The 19431-nt window shown below is 38.6% G+C and overlaps 4 protein-coding genes across 7 annotated transcripts; 2 read left to right on the forward strand and 2 right to left on the reverse strand.

The window, feature by feature from the left end:
* Positions 1–408: 408 nt before the first annotated feature.
* LOC139774097 (dual oxidase 2-like) lies at positions 409–10796 on the reverse strand. Of its 2 annotated transcripts, XM_071709069.1 has the most exons (26): positions 10657–10796; positions 10132–10491; positions 9449–9633; positions 9117–9360; positions 7631–7858; positions 7422–7505; positions 6927–7012; positions 6524–6805; positions 6262–6437; positions 6054–6175; positions 5784–5981; positions 5590–5703; positions 5368–5507; positions 5017–5280; positions 4744–4884; positions 4479–4654; positions 3827–4350; positions 3494–3724; positions 3238–3331; positions 2899–3109; positions 2643–2763; positions 1829–2058; positions 1533–1691; positions 1296–1451; positions 1072–1200; positions 409–849 (listed from the first exon to the last, which is right to left on the reverse strand). In XM_071709069.1, the coding sequence occupies exons 1-26, from the start codon at positions 10769–10771 to the stop codon at positions 721–723; spliced, it is 4899 nt and encodes a 1632-aa protein (XP_071565170.1). In that variant the 5' UTR covers positions 10772–10796; the 3' UTR covers positions 409–720. The 2 variants fall into 2 exon arrangements, with proteins under 2 accessions (XP_071565170.1, XP_071565171.1); XM_071709070.1 differs by lacking the exon at positions 5590–5703.
* LOC139774102 (pyruvate dehydrogenase E1 component subunit beta, mitochondrial-like) lies at positions 7858–10163 on the forward strand. The gene has a single exon (XM_071709076.1). The coding sequence runs from the start codon at positions 7996–7998 to the stop codon at positions 9052–9054; it is 1059 nt and encodes a 352-aa protein (XP_071565177.1). The 5' UTR covers positions 7858–7995; the 3' UTR covers positions 9055–10163.
* Positions 10797–11069: 273 nt separating the features above from the next.
* Positions 11070–16508, forward strand: LOC139774100 (GPI mannosyltransferase 2-like). Its single transcript, XM_071709074.1, has one exon. It carries the CDS (start codon positions 11070–11072, stop codon positions 12585–12587), a length of 1518 nt encoding a protein of 505 aa, XP_071565175.1. The 3' UTR covers positions 12588–16508.
* On the reverse strand, positions 12732–19172 carry LOC139774098 (probable ATP-dependent RNA helicase DHX34). Of its 3 annotated transcripts, XM_071709071.1 has the most exons (16): positions 18976–19170; positions 17542–18702; positions 17189–17355; positions 16900–17106; positions 16611–16743; positions 16278–16426; positions 15933–16165; positions 15630–15816; positions 15362–15556; positions 15078–15287; positions 14573–14941; positions 14160–14335; positions 13934–14044; positions 13711–13832; positions 13337–13601; positions 12732–13215 (listed from the first exon to the last, which is right to left on the reverse strand). In XM_071709071.1, the coding sequence occupies exons 2-16, from the start codon at positions 18344–18346 to the stop codon at positions 12933–12935; spliced, it is 3612 nt and encodes a 1203-aa protein (XP_071565172.1). In that variant the 5' UTR covers positions 18347–18702; positions 18976–19170; the 3' UTR covers positions 12732–12932. The 3 variants fall into 3 exon arrangements, with proteins under 3 accessions (XP_071565172.1, XP_071565173.1, XP_071565174.1); XM_071709072.1 differs by having other exon boundaries at positions 15362–15445; positions 17542–19171; XM_071709073.1 differs by lacking the exons at positions 12732–13215; positions 13337–13601 and having other exon boundaries at positions 13722–13832; positions 13922–14044; positions 17542–19172.
* Positions 19173–19431: the final 259 nt, after the last annotated feature.

Consider the following 19431-nt stretch of genomic DNA (forward strand, 5'->3'; position numbering starts at 1 on the left):
CGTCTCGTGCACTATAGATTTTCAGCACCCAGGTGGGGAATCGGAATATCGGAACGCACCCCTAACGGTTGATTAAAGGGTTGCCAACATGACAAAATAATTAGTGTGACCTAACCTAACCATTTGTGTTTTTGACGATATAATCGTCCTAACCCAATATTCTATTTCAAAGTTATTCTATTTATGTACTTTTTAATTCATTTAGTAGGATACAACGGCGGGAATCTTCAATCTTGGCTAAAAGGTAGACGATATCGAGATCACGTTTATGACTGTTTGTGATTAAGGCCATAACCATAAAGCGCATATACGTGTGAGTATAGCTTGTATCCATTTATGCGAAAGGTTATCTTATGTGAAAGAATATTGCAATTTGGGAGTGTCAACTGTCAAGGAATATCATTTAAATTCTTATTATTACACAATTTTATTGATATTAATGAATGATGCGACACGCGCGCGCGCGCACGAACACACACACACACACACACACACACACATTGTCCAATTGGTTAATGTAGAAAATACTCATTTATCTTGTAATATTTTAACATTAATGCAAATACAACATGGAGTTTATGTCATAATCAAAAATATTTTATGAATGTAATTCATTAGAGAAATACCATTTGAGAAAAATAAAGATATATAAAAATTATAATTAATATGAAAAATACACATTTGAGTCTCTGTCGGATACAAAATATTATACTAAATAACTTAGAAGCTTTTATAATGATGCTGAAATAACGTATCGTTAATTTCTATGAGATTAATCGCTTTACAAGCTGCGTCTACTGCTTGTGTCATAGCTGGTGTTCCGCAACTGAAAACACCAATCTTATTTGCCTGGAACAAAAATTGTTTCGACTACACGTTATATGTATAATGTAAAGAATTGAAAGCATTTGATACAGCTAGTAAGATTCTAGAGGGATTATGTGACATAGAATTAATATCATCTGTTGACGATGATTATATAACAACAACAACCAACTACTACTACTACTACTACTACGATAAATAATGACAATAATAATAATAATAATAATGAAGGAGGATGTAACTTACAGTAGGATGTAACTGCTGTATAGATAGGAAAAATTGAGAAAACTTGGGTCGTCCAAAATGTGTCACAGCCTTTAAGCCCGTAAACAGAGACTTATTTGAAATCTTTTGAAAATGACGTTCACAAATATACTGAAAGTAAATTTAATTAACATTATTTATGATAAAATCTTGTCAAGCTAAACGATAACACAGCTGCGCTTAATCAATTTAGATAATTTTCTTACCAAAAGTATCGTACGTAGGTCGAATTTTTGATAGAATTGAGTAACAAAAATATGAGTAGATACTGTTTTATTGACGTCTACTTTTTCGAGCTCTCTCAATATGTCGACCATCCATTCAAATTGTTTTTGCGTTCTCGTTACCCAAAGGAAATATACCTATACATGGAATACGTATAGAAATTTTACCATAGTGGTTCTTTTTACCATCATAGTATCGATATGGCGAGATGTTATTACCTTCTTGCAACCAAAGTTTAACTTGCAATTGGACTTAAAAACGATATCTTTGAGTATCGATGCAAAGGGCGTGACACCTATACCACCACCGACCATGATTGCCACTTGATATTTGTCCCAATCTTGGTGACCTTCTCCATACGGGCCATCTATGTGAATCTATCAAGATAAACGGATAATATGACATAAAAACTTCATTACGTTAGCAAATCATTTATTATCCAATGTGCAAATATGCAGACGTACATATCAATAAATAAACTGCAATATACTGCAATAATAATCATTAGGCTTACCATCGGTAAGTTTTCATTAGACATTGTGCATAGATCTAGTTTCTCCCGAATATTTGTGGTCCATGGTCCGACCGCTCGTACGTGTATACTTAAATTCGTTTCGTGTGGCGCGGAAGATAAAGTAAACGGATGATACTCATTTGTCTGTAACGCTGGGCATGCTATTCTAATCCACTGACCAGATTTATATTGAAAATTTAAAGGTCTGAGAAATGTTATACACGTTACACCTACGACATATATATACATGAATATGAGGAAGTAGACAAGGGTGTGTTGTAGACCGCGGTCAAACAAGAGCTCTCTCTGCGATGCGGTGAGTTACTCAAGTTACTTAAGGACGTTCTCCGGTCCTTATACTAGAGAAAATCGATTTTCTTTAGATTTTCTTGAAACTGTGAATATACGTTAATTTAGGTGTGCTTTATGCGTGGTATAAATTTCAGTACCTCTTGCGGTATAAAAAATAAAGATACTGAGCCTCAAAGTTGCAATTTTTACCAAAAAAATTTTTTTAATTTAATTTTTTTTTAATTTTGGCATTTTTTCCTTATAGAACTCGACGAGAGGAGCAACTTTGGTCCTCTTGACCAACCTCGTATCTCTTACCGTTTGGACTGGAAAACCTTTTCATTAGTAAAAGTTGAAACTTTGAGGCTCAGTATCTTTATTTTTTATACCGGAAGAGGTACTGAAATTTATACCACGCATAAAGCACACCTAAATTAACGTATATTCACAGTTTCAAGAAAATCTAAAGAAAATCGATTTTCTCTAGTATAATGACCGGAGAACGTCCTTAAGCAGAACTTACCTGATGGCAGAATTTCTGCTTTGAGTATTGGTATTTCTGTCGTTGTTCTAGTTACAGCTACGACTTTATCGAGAATAAATAGAATAGCTGGCCCCAGAAAGAAATAATGAAAGTATGGCTCCTATCAAATGGTAAGATAAAATGGATTTTCAGTTACGCTACCTCACTGCGGTAATGCCAAATAATTACGTTTCAAGTGTCACAAAAATACAACTGAATTTTATTATTTATTATATACTAAAAATATCAATATTACCTGTACTAATCTTCCACTGCCGTGTAAAACCATCAGTATATAGAAAGCTGGGTACAAGGAGTGTACAAAAGAGAACCAGTTATAGAATGATTTGCGTACCATCGGTAACGAGCACACAAATATTAATCCAGTCAAAATGATTAAAAATACTCCCGTTATACCTGTCATTGTACCCCAACACCAGTAATGGAACTTGGGAAGTTCGTGCGTCCTAGATCACATCGATAAACGTCATGCAACGACGAATCATCGGCAACATTTTAGGCACAAACAAATACGTATGATAATGTCAATAATTGTAAGTAATTGAAATAATTAAAAAAGGCAAAGTAAACTTACGCGTGGAAATAATTGCGAAATAAACACGTCAGATCATCGGCAGTTTGCGTAGATATGTGATAAAAGTTGAAGCCATGTCCAATTGTATGTAACGCTAAAAGTATTAAAAGTAAAAAGAGAAGACTTAATTGGCTGTGTGTGTGTGTGTGTGTGTGTGTGTGTGTGTGTGTGTGTGTGTGTGTGTGTGTGTGTGTGTGTGTGTGTGTGTGTGTGTGTCAGGTAAGGATACATGCAACTTTGAATAAGAATATCTCACCGGTAAACACCAGTGCCCAACAAGCGATATACTTGTGCATTTCGATCGCTGAATCGAAGGGAATGTAGAATTGCAGAGTTGTGGTCCTCAGAATAGTGATAGTGTTGTGACACATCATAATTAATAAGGTAGAATAAGTAAACATCATAGCTGACGCTGCACCTCTCGTTATAGTCAAGCCGTAGCCTAATATCCGTCTCAAACCAGAATGTTCCCGTTGTACGGAGTAATCTGTAAAAGCGGATCGTTTACCATCGCGCGAAGCGCGATAAAAAATTCAAGTTAGAGATTCACTGTGAAAAAGATTGGTGGATTGTGACTTGAAGGACGTACAATATACTCGTTCCGCGAAAATCCCAAGCAGGAACAAAGTGTATAAACATGCCCAGAATATCTGCAGTCGTTTATTAGCAAGGTACTTCATTATAGGATACCAATAATCGTCCGAGTGTCTCTTCATTTCTTCGACAATTTTTTCGTCCTTGTCGATAATTTCGCTATTACTTTTCTCTTCCTTTGCATCTCGTTCAACGCTTTCAACTTTGCCTTCGACTCTGGATTGCAATTCGCTTGGATCGGCATACAGACTCTCCACCGTCTTTTGTACCTCACCAATAAACGTCGATCTAACTGTCTTCACGCCCGCGTGAAGTTTCCTGTTGCTTTTCCCGTCCGTAGGCACATTGAATTCCAATTCCGCGTAATTAAATTTATCATTAAAGTCACTTAGTATCTGCTGAAAGTCTTGTAGATTTATCGTCTCTTTATTCGCCAAGTCAGCGTGATACATCATGGATTGCACCAAAGCTTCCAGCTCGTCGTCCGTGACGTCAGCGTTGACGGTCTCCATAAATGATCTACATACGTCATACATGTATATGTTTAACAATAACGTAGGTACTGTAATACTGTAATACAGCTCACATATGCAGCAGATGCACATGAAAGCGTTGTTTAGAATTAGACGATTGATAAGGTGTACAACCTTAACATATTTGAGAACTCTTCTCTCTTCAGTCTTCCTGTACCATTGATGTCGTACATGTCAAACATCAACTTCATCTTCTCCTCAGCAGAACCCTTCAGAAATATCACCAACATATCGACAAACTCCCGAAACGATATGAAGCCGTTTCTATCCTTGTCCACTAGATGAAATATCTGCAAACATAAATCTTTCGTCGTCTTTCGATATCTTTGACTTGATTCGGATCGTTGGCACAAATTGTTATTTGTTGCACAAATGTCACCTTCTTTACGAACTCGGCATCCGGTCGCATACTCAGGGCTTCCGCAAATTCTATGATGGTCAACTCGGTATAAATTACTTCTCGTGCCACTGTCGAATCTATTTTTAAAATTTCTTCTTCCGTATGCGCGATATGGAATGCCTGAGGACATTTCGCGGACATGTATTACGAGTCTCGTGTAAAAGTTCCAGTTAAATAAGATATATTATTTAAATATATTTTTTGTCTTACGTTTATTTCAACAAAGAAAAAAAAAAGATAAAAGAGATATACCTGCGCAAATACAACACGGAAAAACATTTCTAATTTTTTTTGACGGTGCTTCTTGGTTATCGCTTGCTTAAGTAGTGCCGCATGCGTGGTATTAGTTATTATTTGCACTAAGCGTGCATCCCCGGACGTTGAGATTTCTGATATAAATTTTTCAAATGCTTCTATAAATGCGCTTCTCAAAAAGTCAGAATCGAACTTTAGCACTAAATCGTAACTGTGATGTACACGAATCAACATATAATGACTGTCAGATGCACAGTAAATCTGTAAGAGGAAAGAAGAAGGTGGCGTATATTATTGATGTATCTTATTGAAGAAAAGGAAAAAGAAAAGGAAGGAAAGGAAAGATACCGTGACCCTGCTACTGGATGGAAAATCCACCGCGCGTATCAGGTGCCCCAATTGATTTTTCACCTCCAGTTGGTTCTTTCTTATGTTTGGCACTAATATTACGCATCTCAGAGAAGCTCTTGGCTCCTGCCATTCGCTAGCTGTTGACGAAACAATATCTTCGTTAATACACGTGTGAGATATGACATACATGTATGACATACGTGCTTGTTGAAAACTTACCGGTATGTATAATACCTATGTTATTACTATAGTCTACTTTTCTATACATAACATTTTCTTTCGCTGATTTCTTATCTTTGAATTGTATTTTAAAACCGATTAACGTAATAAAACCTGCGTCAAAATTAGTATTAGGATTAAGTGACGTGACATCGAGTCACGAGAGACTTGAATGGGAGTAACAGGATTTTTACCACAAAACAACGTTGATACACCTAAGAATGTAAAGATGAAGGATATGCCGCTGTTCGAGAAAAAATCATAAGTTCCAGGCTCTGTGCAATTCTCAATTGTGTATTCGTCTATTTGATCGGCGTGAAAACAGGGACCATTTGTACATCTGCCTTCTTTCACAATTTTATTATTGATACAACTGGGATGTATGTCGTTCGCTGTAAAAGCAGCGACATATCTATATCTAGTTATTTTAATTACCATCAACCATTGTGAATCTTTTTCTTTACCTGTGGTAGGAACTCTAAAAGGATTCTTTGGAATATCATTCCAGTCCATCTTAGTGGTACACATTAGCACATCGTAAAACGATAATTGTTCCAGTCTTTCAACTTCCTTGTCGGTGAAAAGTCTACAAAGAAAATCATATGGAGGATATGATATGCAAACGTGGAAATGGGAGGAGGTAAACTGAAACAGGAATTTGCAATTACGCACCTATTTGCGGTATTATTATACCAAAACCTGTCACCGTCGCGTATTCGCTGAAACTGATCACGAATGATTCTTTGAAACAACTCTCCCGGTCCATCACCGGTCTCCAGTATTCCGCCTACCCAGACATCCACGTCATCGAACGAATTGTTGTACAATCTGAGAAACTCCTCCCGGACCTTACCCGAAACACGAATGATGTGTACTTATCTTTTATATCGTGATGCGGCACAAATATAGGAGAAATGGGTTTTAAACAACGTACCGTGACATTCACGCGATTAAAATGGGATACGTTTTTAACTTCCGCCAGACCGTAGGCACGACGGGCACTATTGTAATCAGGTACCCCATGGTCACGTCCTCTCTGAATATTAAGTGCCATTAAATCTCTTCTGGAAAATTCTAATGGACCGAACAAACTGTCCCGTAGATCTTCAACGATTTTATGATCCTCCTCTTCGCATAATTGAATAGCCATTCCCATTAGTAATTTCTCCACATCGATAACATCCTTTATTCTTGTTAAATTGGCATGGAGAGAATTCTAAACAACGATTCATCGTACATTACGCACGTACACGTTTCGAACGTCGTAATCGACGTCGAAAATCAAAACATGATACAATACATGTGTAATGTGTAATGTAATTGTCGTTGCAAGATACCTGTGACATCCAGTAATTGTTGCATGTTCTAATTGGGTGTGATTCCAAGGAACAATTATTTCTCCCATAGTTGCGTAAGTACACACCTGGACACAACAGAATGATTATTGTGCGACTATCGTGTCGATGTTATTTCATTATTATTACAATTATTATAACTATTATAATGAGGCACACACCCCCGTAGGGTATTATAACGCGCAGCTTTACATGATTTCCATGATGATTTTCAATTGATGCGTTCATTATTAAAAATCTCAAGTCTTTTTTGCATCATCTTGTATGTACATACGTACAATTGAATGAAAAGAACGACGCAAACACGTGAATAAGAGCAAATGGGCCATAATGCAAAAATTAATATTGTCCGTTTGATTAGTGGAGCTGTCAACTGAAGCGTTGCTTGCAATATTATCAACGTCGACGTAGGTCGATGATATATTTGTCTAGTTAAGAGTAGTCGAGTTGATAAGAAGTTGCGCGCGCGTTGCTTACCTGGTGGAACCAAGGTATGCCCGAAGCGGAAAGCAGCCGATTGGAAAAATTGATCTATCTGCGGATCAATATTGGGATTGTAACCTTTGAACAACGAACAAATTGTCATTTGGATCGCATATAGATTAAGAGAAGAGCACAGCTGCTCTTCTCGTATGAATTGCTTATCTGTCCGCGTAATAGTGAGATAGAAAGTTGATCTTTCTTACCTTCATACGCAGGAAGCCTATCGTCCAACCACGAAGGTAACCATTCGTTGACGACAATGTGTTGCTGAACCGCTATCACCCACTTACGGGCCTCGTTGTAAACTTTGTCGCTCGACCACGTTGGATTGAGGCGTTTAATGTGAGATGCCACGAAATTGTGCCATCTGAACCATATTATACCGAAAGTGAGCAAGAATGGATTTTCGTTCCCTCGAGGATTTCCTAATTCTGAAACACACACGTATACACACGCACGCATACACACACGTGTTGACGGCGAATCAACAAGCGTTGAGAATATAAATTTGTTCGTCCAAGATGCATCTTTCTCGACTGTCTATTATAGGATTGCTGTAAGTAAAGGAATGCTGACGCGAGTAACGAGGCAGCGTATCCTTGGCGAAAGCCAAGCGTTCCGCAGATCGATGACGAAGATGACAGTGCGCGACGCGTTGAATATGGCCCTCGACGAGGAGCTGGCTCGGGACGAAAGGGTATTCATAATAGGTGAGGAGGTCGCGGAATTCGACGGCGCTTACAAGATAACGCGCGGTCTCTGGAAGAAGTACGGCGACAAGCGGTTGATCGACACGCCGATCACGGAGGCTGGATTCTGTGGTATCGCCATCGGCGCGGCGCTCCTGGGCCTAAAGCCGATATGCGAGTTTATGACCTTCAATTTCTCCATGCAAGCCATCGACCGTATTATCAATGGCGCCGCGAAGAATCTCTACATGTCCGCCGGAAGATTTCCCGTTCCCATCCTATTTCGCGGTCCGAACGGTAACGCCAAAGGTTTGGCCGCGCAGCATTCTCAGTGCTTTGCCGCGTGGTTCATGAGCGCGCCCGGCTTGAAGGTCGTGTCGCCGTCGACCTGCGAGGATTACAGGGGCTGCTTGAAGGCGGCTGTGCGAGATCCCGATCCTGTCATCATGCTGGAGAGCGAGCTACTTTACAACATTGAGTTTCCCGTATCCGACCAGGCTATGGACAAGGACTACCAGATACCTATCGGCAAGGCCAAGGTGGAGAAGCCTGGCAAGCACATCACTCTAGTGACGCACGGCCAGGCGTACGTGTATACGCTTCAAGCGGCCGAGCTGTTGGCTGGGCAAGGTATCGAGGCGGAAGTTATCAATCTACGATCGCTAAGACCCTTGGACTGGGACACGGTATTCAAGTCGATCGGCAAAACGCACAGACTAATGACCGTTGAACTGGGCTGGCCTAGATGCGGAGTAGGATCCGAGATTGTCGCGACAGTCATGGAGAATCCAGTCTTTTTTCAGCTCGACGCACCTGCGGTCCGATGCGCCGGCATCGACGTCCCGATGCCTTATTCGGAGAAGATCGAGTACGAATGTACCCCGAAGGATCATCATATAGCCGACTACGCTAAACGCATCTGCGGCACAAAATTCTGACAAAATTCTTAGCGCGTATCTCAATTTGTGTTGATTGTTGTAGAATAAACTTTCTCACTCACTGAAATATCTGGTGACGCTCTCGGTGTAATGTCGCGAGACATATTGGTGATGATGAATAGGCGGCGGTGGATTGGCCATCGGTAATCTAACGGTGTTGTAGTCCGGATACAGAGGAAAATCCGACGACGCAAGTTGCCCGTCCTCCTGCAATATTCCCCCAGTGCTCGTTCTTAAAACGTCGGACCACACTTTGGATGTACCGTAGATCAATCCACCGTCTAAGAATGGCGTGATCTCGTTTAGCTGCAATCGCAATCTATTTAAATCTGTGCACGCTCGGAAACCATTGTCGCTCGTTAACGGGTTTCGGAGGGGAGCTCTGTCTGCATACCTGTTGACGAGGATTGTTCGGCGAATGGCCCGTCCGATGATCGTACCGTGTACGTAAAACAGGCATTTCCGTGTGCCCCGGTTTATTTATTCTGTATCGATGGTTTTTCGGAATTTTTATGTTAATATACTCGGGCGGGCAAGCTGGTCTCTGAGCATCTAAAATTTCCTCCACCACCTGTTGACCTGTTGAGCACATATTTTTTCAAATTGTGCTCGCTCGAATTATATGATACTGCTCTCTCTCTCTCTCTCTCTCTCTCTCTCTCTCTGTCTCTCTCTCGCGTTTAGTACCTAAAACTCTAAATATCTAAAAGAGCATGTACATACACATCTAGTAGATAATAGATATGCACGGGTGCGTGTATAATTTATATTATTTTTCCCTTAATAAAAATCTTTATATAAACGTAATATTTTATCGCCGTCTATAAAACGTGAACGGTGAAAACCTTGTAGAGAAAAATTTTCAGATGTGCACACACACACACACGCACACGCGCGCAGAGAGAGAGAGAGAGAGAGAGAGAGAGAGAGAGAGAGAGAGAGAGAGAGATTTGAAATTTATACATAACATACATACATATGATATAATATGTTATATTCTCGAGGTATTTACAAATAATAATTATGTAATTTTTAAGATACGTAAGATTGTATAAGACGAATCGGTTTTTCGCATACCGAAAAATACAAGTAGAGCGTTTCTCCCCGTTCTTGATTTAGATCCAATTTTTCCGCTCAACAGCTTCTCACTTATCTCTAATGGTTCCGGTCTTTTAGAGCCTGAAGGTTTATACACTCCATCTTCATAAGCTGCTGGCAGTCTTCTTAACAACCGAGTATCGACTGCACCTAGTTCCGGTCTACCAACGTTGTTGTACCATCCATCGTAACCGGGATATTCGATATTCGATGCTGTGCGATACGGTGAGCATTTATTCGGTTGATTGTTATCTCCACCCCAACATCCGGTAAACAACCAATCTGTAAAGTCCTTGGCGAACGTTTCACCAACCAATTTCTTGTCTGGCTTCTTGAAATCTAGCATATAGACATATCGTAGTGTATTTTTATATCAATTCAATATGTGGAAACTGTAACATGCGCGAGAAAAAAGTAAAGCGCGAATACATGTAAGAGATAAGAAAGAAATTCAGATCAACCAAAGCTATCAGATTTATATAGCTTGAGATATTATGTACGTACGTCTATTCGGGTCCAGCGTAGGTAAAAGTGGAGGTTGCCGTTGTGTTGTAGCGTTTTGTGCAACAATTAATGAAAAATTAATTACGATAATGAATAAATTTAAGGCAAGATACATGTTGTTCTCCTGTTAACGCTACACAGAATGATCTTTTCCAGCAATATCCAGCACTCGTCGAGCATCACACTCATTTATTCAGAGCTGCAGCAATTTCTACCGAGTGATCTCTACCGAGTTTGGTGCGTTACAAGCGGCCTGATTAGACTACTTCCTCGTCGTAGACGATAAGAGTATTCACACAGGAAACCACAAATATGAATCACTGGCAGATATAATTAGACCATGAGCTCAAATTGATTACGAGAGATTTATTTCTTAATTTATTACGATTAGATGGATGTAATTCTAGGGCTATATGGTTATAGAAATTCAAGCGCACTTGCGCGAAATGTACGCGCCGAGAAAGAAAGTTCTTTGGTTCGCGATCACCACTAGAATCGCGATATTAATATTACAAGTAATTTTCAACGTGTCAATCCCCGATCATCACGCGGACGCGTTTAAAAGACCTTTAGACCTTTCTGCGGAGAAAGTTTCCTCCTGGGACCGAATAATTAATTTTCTGTTCAATGGCCTTACACGTTGGGATGGAGAGTACTTTTTACATATCGCAAGATATGGATACACGTATGAAAATACTCTCGCCTTTTATCCGTTGTATCCAGCTATGATTCGCATTATCGCTGTTATTTTGACAAAAATCTTCCCTTCATTCAACATCCAAAGTACGATGATCCTTGCTGCGATTTTGATTAATTTCGTGTGTTTTGTAAAGTCGGCTATTATCTTTTATGATCTCACTGAGCGTGTATTTCAAAATACCATAACGGCGTATAAAGCAGCGATACTTTACTGTATAAACCCAGCTAGCATATTTTTCTCGGCTCTATATTCAGAATCCATGTTTGCGTATTTAACATTTTATATTATGCTTGGAAGTATCGAAGGTATATCTACCATCTGTTTTCCATTGGCTTTGTCAACTTTGGTGAGATCAAATGGTGTCGTCAACATTGGCTTCCCTACGTATTTCGGGCTTAAAAATTTGTGCAATTCGGAAAGAATAGAAAAACATCAACGAAAGTACTATGTGCTGTCAGTCTTGTGGCACATTTTAAAATTAATCAAATTAAAAAACTACTTCGCCATGTTACGCACAATGATTATATCGCTATCTCCGTTTGTCCTTTTACAAATATACAATTATATGAAATTTTGTACTTCTACGTTCGATAAGTCGTTATTGCCAGCTCACATTTTACGATATGCCACAGAAAATAATCTACGTCTACCAGGTAGAATAGATATAACGTGGTGTAACGCTAGTTTGCCTTTAGCATATTCGTATGTGCAAAGAACATATTGGAACGTAGGATTCTTAAGATATTATCAATTTAAACAAATACCAAATTTTATTTTAGCTCTCCCGATATTGTATATTATGTCGCGGTGTATAAAAGAATTTGCTTGTGAATATAGGGATGAATTGTATTTGTTGGGATTTTTTGACAGCAAGGCGAAAAGCGAAAGTACCGTTGCAAAGAAATATCCATTGAACATGTTTGTCTTTGCGGTACATGGTTTATTTCTAACCATATTTTGCTTATTCTTTGTACATATCCAAGTCAGCACACGTTTATTAGCCTCTGCAACTCCCTTGCCATATTGGTATTGCGCGTTGACCATGTCTCACAAATGCGTTGACCATATCGATTTACGATACGAAAGTGACGAAAATATGTGTTCCAAGTGGAAAGTATTTTTCTTATCTCAAAATCGATATACATTGCGAGATAAATTTGTATTATTTTACTTTATAGGATATACGATCGTAGGATGTTTTATGTTTTCAAATTTCTTGCCGTGGACTTGATACGTTACACATTATCTATATACGTAGGATACGTACACGTGCGAGAAACGCACCTTCCTGTTTCTCCTCTTTTTATTGCGCGAACGTTTCTAAATGTTTCAAATACATAATCTTGCGTAAAGAATAATCTTTCGAGTCGAAAAGTGTGTTTGTAAATAGTAGATTATTAATTTTATTATTTTGTATAAATATTTTAAGGAAGATAACAGGTTTTTATGTCTTCTGAATTTTCGTGAAATGCTTGTTGTATATTTCTAAATAAAAAGACAACTATTTATATGTAAAAACATTACCTTCTATAATAAACAATACATAATGCATTTATATACACAATCGACAGATGTCTTAGCTTGCTTTGATGTGCAATTTTTTATGCTTCAATATTTCGATAGGCGTGAAATATAATGTTAGCGAACAATCGGGACATTCGTATGCTTGACTATTAGCTTTACGTATGATATTTTCACTCTTTTTATCGGCACTAATCGTATCTGCGATTGCGCAAGAGTTCTGATGTTGAAGTTTTTCGATACTCGATAGAATTGCTCGAAGATCACAATTTTCACAATGCCATTCGGTTTCTTGCATTTCTACAATTAGCTGTTCGCTCCAATTACTTTCTTTTATGCTATAATGTAACAATGGAAGTTTCATTAAAAACATTGATCATTGATATACAGTGACAATTTAAATAATCACACGTTACAGTATAACAAGTAATTTTTCGTCAATTACTTTCAAGTACTCACCAATTATACGTGATACTATCTGTCACATAAGCTCCACCTTTAATTATGTTTGGTATACTTTTAAAATCGGATTGGAAAGGATTAGGCTCTATACTCGAGTCATTATTGCCTTTACCAACATACATTATTTTCAGATCGGCTGGTAACAGCCGTCTTATGGTGTATAGTATCGTAGTATGCATATATTCGATCAATTCTTGCGTAAGACTTTGCTCAACTTTACTAAAATCTTTTCTTTCGTCGTTCGTAGCACTGTCGAATGATCCTAACATGACATAACACATGTATAATTTTACTACACATTTAACCTAGATTTACTTAAAAGAAACACGCACACGCACGCGCGTAAAATTAATTTGAAATGCATTTCTTGCCTTGTAATTGCTGATTTAATAAGAAATCCCATTTATTTCTTAATTTGGCAGCTTTCAATAATAAAACTTGACCACTGTCAGGAACAGGAAACTCTAACATCAGCCACGAATCGCATGCTATTCTACAAGAGAATGTAAAGGCCGTTTTACATCGTATTATCAAACTGTTGCTATCCCATTAGGAAATTATAAAATTTACAAAGTAACTTACACGCGTACTTACATGGAGAACGTACTATTTGTATCTATTTCATGCGCAAATAATAGCAACGTTTGTGCAGCAGGCATTCTTAAAGTATTTACCAGATACGGTTTTGTAGTTTCCAAGAGGGATCTATTAATAATAATATTGGCATATTATATAAAGCGTTTAAATTTACTCACATTCGGCAAGTTATTACAGAGCTATGAGCTATGAGCTATAAGCTATATGTATAATAAAGACTTACAGATACGCCAATATCTGATGTTTCGAGCTTACAGGAGTCTTGCTCTTAAATCCTGGCATTGGCGTTATATCCGCTTCATCAATTTGCAGAACTTGTGGATGATTTCCGAAAAAGCTCATTGGATGCAAAGCAACGTACGGTTTCGCTTTTGTGTGAAACAATTGTTCACTTATAGACTGGACAATCAATTTGAAAAGATACACATTTATCATATAAATATATCATTTTAATCAAGTACAGAACGATTCGTAATTATATGTCGATATTTCAGAACATTTTCTTTAATTTATTATAATATTCAGAAAGCGCAAAATATCACACATCTATACATAATATCTTTTCTAGTTTTGAGCTTTAGATTCAATCCTTAAATTATTAACTATACGTACGGAATATAATTTCAAGTAATTTACCTTGCAATAATTAAACTCGTCGGCACAAGCAAATTGTGGATATAAACCACTACATAATATCAACTTCAACATTGTCAGATCTTTATAGCTACATGCGGTAGAGGCCGTTAAAAGATTCTGCACCTGACTCGAGTCGTTCCTCATTCGAAATTCTATATCTTTTATGTCGAGCTCTCCATTATCCTCGTCATTATCCTCCAATTGTATATCGAATGTTTCTACCTTCAACTGTTTACGCCTTTTAGGTTCACTTTGTTTGTAAGTTCTTTTGAGAGATTTCAAAAGTTTCAATTCTCCATGCCTTATCGCACGTTCTGCACTCGTCATGGAAGAATTTGGTTCTGGGAGGCTCTTGAGTAAATTGCAGTCCTGCACACGATGTTACGTACATAGAATACAGCACATACAGCACATAGGAGCAAACAATAAGTAGTATTAGATATGTCGTAACGAATGTACATTCATGGTGTGAGATTTAAGGAATGTATGAGGCACATAAACTAACTTGGAGCAAGTCTTTAAATTGAGCCCTCAATTTCGTCATTTCGTAGAACCGTTGTTCCTCCAAACCTCTTCTTCTGCACCACTTTCTGCTGCTGTTATTACTGCTTCTATATTCTTGTGAATTTTCTTGTTTCACTTCCAGCCATTCTTTAAATGCATTCAATAACGTTATTGGATCACCGTGATCAGATTCCAACTTCTTTCTAGATGTCTGCAATAATATTGTTTCATTATTGCATAATCAATATTAGTAGCGCAGTAATCTTATACGTTAGCACTAATTACCTCACATTCGGTGTCCCTGTAAGCCCTGTTAGTGAACGGTGTTTGTATACTTAGAGCAGCGGCCAATGATAACACGGGTTCCACCTGATGAAAAATGGATCCCATTATTAACATCTTCCCTATCGCGATATCAACGGGCAGCCGAGCCAGGGTTTTACCGATACACGTGATCTTTTCGTTATCCGTAAGTGCGTCCTAGTGTGAGGAAAGAGTTAACTTAATATCTGGTATTTTGCGAGGAAAGCAGAAAATAGCCCAGGATACCAACGTGATCTTTTAAAGATAGTATAGCGTTCTCTAGACTATTGGCTGGTGGTGGTTCTATAAATGGAAACTTTCGCGCATCGGGAAGTCCCATCGCTATCATCTGCAATAGTGAAGAATCTAAAGGTACACGTTGTAGTTCTGGCGTTGAATATTTTTCCAACATCTTGTACTCTTCCTCCGAATAAATTCTGAAAAAGGACAATTGTTACGTTTATCCCTGGTTATACTCCTTCATGTAAAATGATTGGAGTAGAGTATGAGTATACATATAGAGATAATAGATCGGTGAGAAAGAGAGAGTTACCTGTAACAAACCCCAGGTCCAGTCCTGCCTGCTCTCCCTTTTCTTTGTTCCGCACTGGCTTTGCTTATCCAAAATTCTTTCAATCTTTGCATTTTACACGACGGATCGTAACTCATTTCCTTCACTTTTCCACTATCAGCGACAAATCTGATTCCATCAATGGTAATGGAAGTTTCCGCGATATTAGTTGCAACAATGCACTTCCTAATACCGTCAGGTGCATAATCAAATACCTAGGAATGAAGGGAGGAGGAGGGGGAGGGGTGAAAAGAATTTTTTTAGATTCTTTTGCAACGCACACAAAAGTGATTCGTCAGATGTAGTATCGCGAGAGAAGATATATACCTTGTCTTGTTCAACGATAGAGAGAGTACTATGAAGTGGTAAAACTATCCAGTTATTTTTCTTTATACTATATTCCTTGGCAGCATCTACGACTGCAGTAATTTCACTTATTCCGCTCAAGAATATTAATAAATCGCCCTTTTCGTCGACTGAAATATTCCTATTGTTGTAATTATTTCAGTACTTGTACTTGTACGGAAACTTTGAATAAAATGAAATAGTAAACAAGGACGAGGAGAAATACTCTTACTTTTACTCTTTATTACAACCTTTATAACTGATTTTTTCCGTTTCATTTTTTAGATTATTATCGTAAGATATAGGCTTCCCTACCTGGATATTTTTGATCAATTATTTGCATTATTTGCACATATGGACTGGGATTAAATCGATCATTTTTGTATCTGAGGTCTTCTACGGTTACAGGGCGATAGAACAATTGAATGGGATACAATCTGCCAGGGACCTGTATGAAAAATAGAAAATGGAATGGTGTGCCGCCCGATATATATTTGGCTTATACCGAAAAGTATTTAAAATTGCACGAGCGCCGGATTAAGCATTTGAAATTATTAAAATATATATGACGAAATATAATATATATATATATACAGAGACTTACCTCTATTATTTTAACATTTTCCTTTGCGAAATAATTACTAAAAAGTTGTATATTAATGGTGGCGGACATTAATACTAATTTCAAGTCAGGTTTTTGATTAATGATGCATTTCATAATGCCCAATAAAAAATCCCCATGCAGGTGACGTTCGTGTACCTCGTCCAAGACTATCACGTCGTATGCGGATAAAGTTGATTCACCCGATACCTGTGTAAAACAATTTGTAATTTGTAAAATTAGACTGTCTATTACGTCAATTACGTTGTAGATATTTATAGAGATATGCTACCTGACGCAACAATAAGCCCTCCGTTATAAACGTAATGTTTGTCTCTTGGTTCCTCTGTTTCTCAAAACGTATCTGATAGCCAACTCTACTAAGATTCTCGCTCAATGTTTCGAAAGCTACTCGTTTCGCTAATGAGATGCACGCTATTCTTCGGGGTTGCGTGCATGCTGTATAGAGTCGTAAGCAATTACAAAAACGTGTTAGAGACCGAGAGAAGAATATTGGATAATTTGGATATACTGATAACTGATATAGTTATTAAAACCTTGTAATTACAATATGACAGAATATATGATAGAAGATAGAAGAGTAACGCTCTCTAAAGTGATATAAGTGAGATAAAAGCACCTTACCAATCTTCCGGAAACCAGCTTCGTACAAATATCGAGGGATCTGAGTAGATTTCCCGCAACCAGTGTCTCCCGCGACGATGATTACTTTCTCCATCTTTACCATCTCGATAATTTCCTCTTTGTATCGCGCAACCGGCAAGTTGGCTTGTGCGTCTCGGAGCCTCTTTAACTTGCCGAATTTCTCCTTTTGCTTAAAGTCCAAGTACAAGAGTATCACGTCTCGGAACTTGAGCAGTCGCGATTCGGTCAACGATGATTTTGCATTCGGGACTCTGGCAAACAATTCCCCGTAGGACAAAGCAAGCTTCAAGTTTAGGCAATGGGACTTGTGATACTTTTCCGGGAGCCCGATGGAATTTCGATTTCGATTTCGAGCAAAATCGGCCACAGATTCGTCACTGTCGCCCAATCGCTTCTCGACGGACTCGTATTTCTCGACGAATTTCCAAAAGTCCACGACGTCGTGGACGAGATTCGGATTCGCCATGAAAATCTTATTCAACTCGTGCTTACATTTACTGAAATACATATCCTCCTCCTCCTCCTCGTTGAGACTGTTGAGAGGACGGACCCTATCTCTATCTTCCGAGTGACGACTTTCCGAGGATGACGTTGTCGCGTGAGGAAAAAACTCGTGTGTTTCTCGACCTCGACCGCTTCGCGCTCGCGCGGATCTCGTCGAGGAGCTGCGTTTATCGCTTTTGCGATCGTCGAGGTGCTTTTTTACGTAACACCTGTCATCCTCACGCCTCCTTTCGTCACTGGACGAACGTCGTTTTATCCCGGACCCGTTCCTCGACGACATTCCCGATTCCCCGGAGTCCTCGCTGTCTTTTAATTCGTATATTGTGCCATAACCTCACTTTTCAACTTTGTGTGATGTCTGGCAATGTCTGGTCACTGCCGTCACTGGTGATATGTGTGTGTGTGTGTGTGTGTGTGTGTGTGTGTGTGTGTGTGTGTGGATGTCGTAGTCGTCGTAGAATGCATAACCTCGTTGATTTATTCCCTAGCGCGCATAACCTTTTTAACGGGCAATATCTTTGATACTTGACATGCTTTGCCGGTCTTTTACACATATTACAAAATGTGGTGTATGTACATACACGATTCTTGCCTCACTTGCCTGGCACGATCGCATATCGCAATTATCGCATATACCTGATGAAATATTTCTAATTGTAAGCAATTGTAAGTCTATAACCTATATATACATTACATTGCACACATAGATAAATCTATTTTTTTTTTACTGTCGATCAATATCGAATCTACTCAGTCGATTATTGTCGATTATTATCAATTATCGTCAGAGTCACGTGTGGAGTCACGACTCATATGAGATGAGGTTTTTGGTGGCGCGCGAGTCGTCTCGTCGTCTCGAAATTATCGCGTCACACAATAGGTCACAATACTGAATTACTGAATACTCACAATCACAATTCACAATAGCTGCGGTCACAAACTACGAATGCTTCGCACTTGGCAGGATTATTCCTCTTCTCCTTTCTTTCAGTGAAGAAAGGAGGAGAAGAGGAACGCTTCAAAGCATTTGTAGCAACAAATGGATTGCAGCCAATGCATCAGGATTGAAGATTAGCATCTAGCATCTGCGAGGTGCGAGGTGCGAAGTGCGAGGTACATACGTGCGAGATGCAAGGTATGACCAGGTATGACTGTTGCGAATTTTGTATGTACGAAGGATTACACAGAGAGAGATAAATTGAAGATGAGCGCGCGCCAACTCATCGTACGATATTAAAAAGCCATCGATAAAAATCTAATTTTTTAACCAACAATCATAAATATCTAGACACAATACATACGCCTCGAATAAGCCAAATTGATTCAACTCAATATATCACCGATTACAGGCTTCCGATTGCCTTA

This window comes from Temnothorax nylanderi, unplaced genomic scaffold (assembly GCF_030848795.1).
Source record: "Temnothorax nylanderi isolate EJ_2023f unplaced genomic scaffold, tnyl_v1.0 TNYL_tig0074_pilon, whole genome shotgun sequence".
In the NCBI taxonomy this organism is placed as follows: Eukaryota; Metazoa; Arthropoda; class Insecta; order Hymenoptera; family Formicidae; genus Temnothorax; species Temnothorax nylanderi.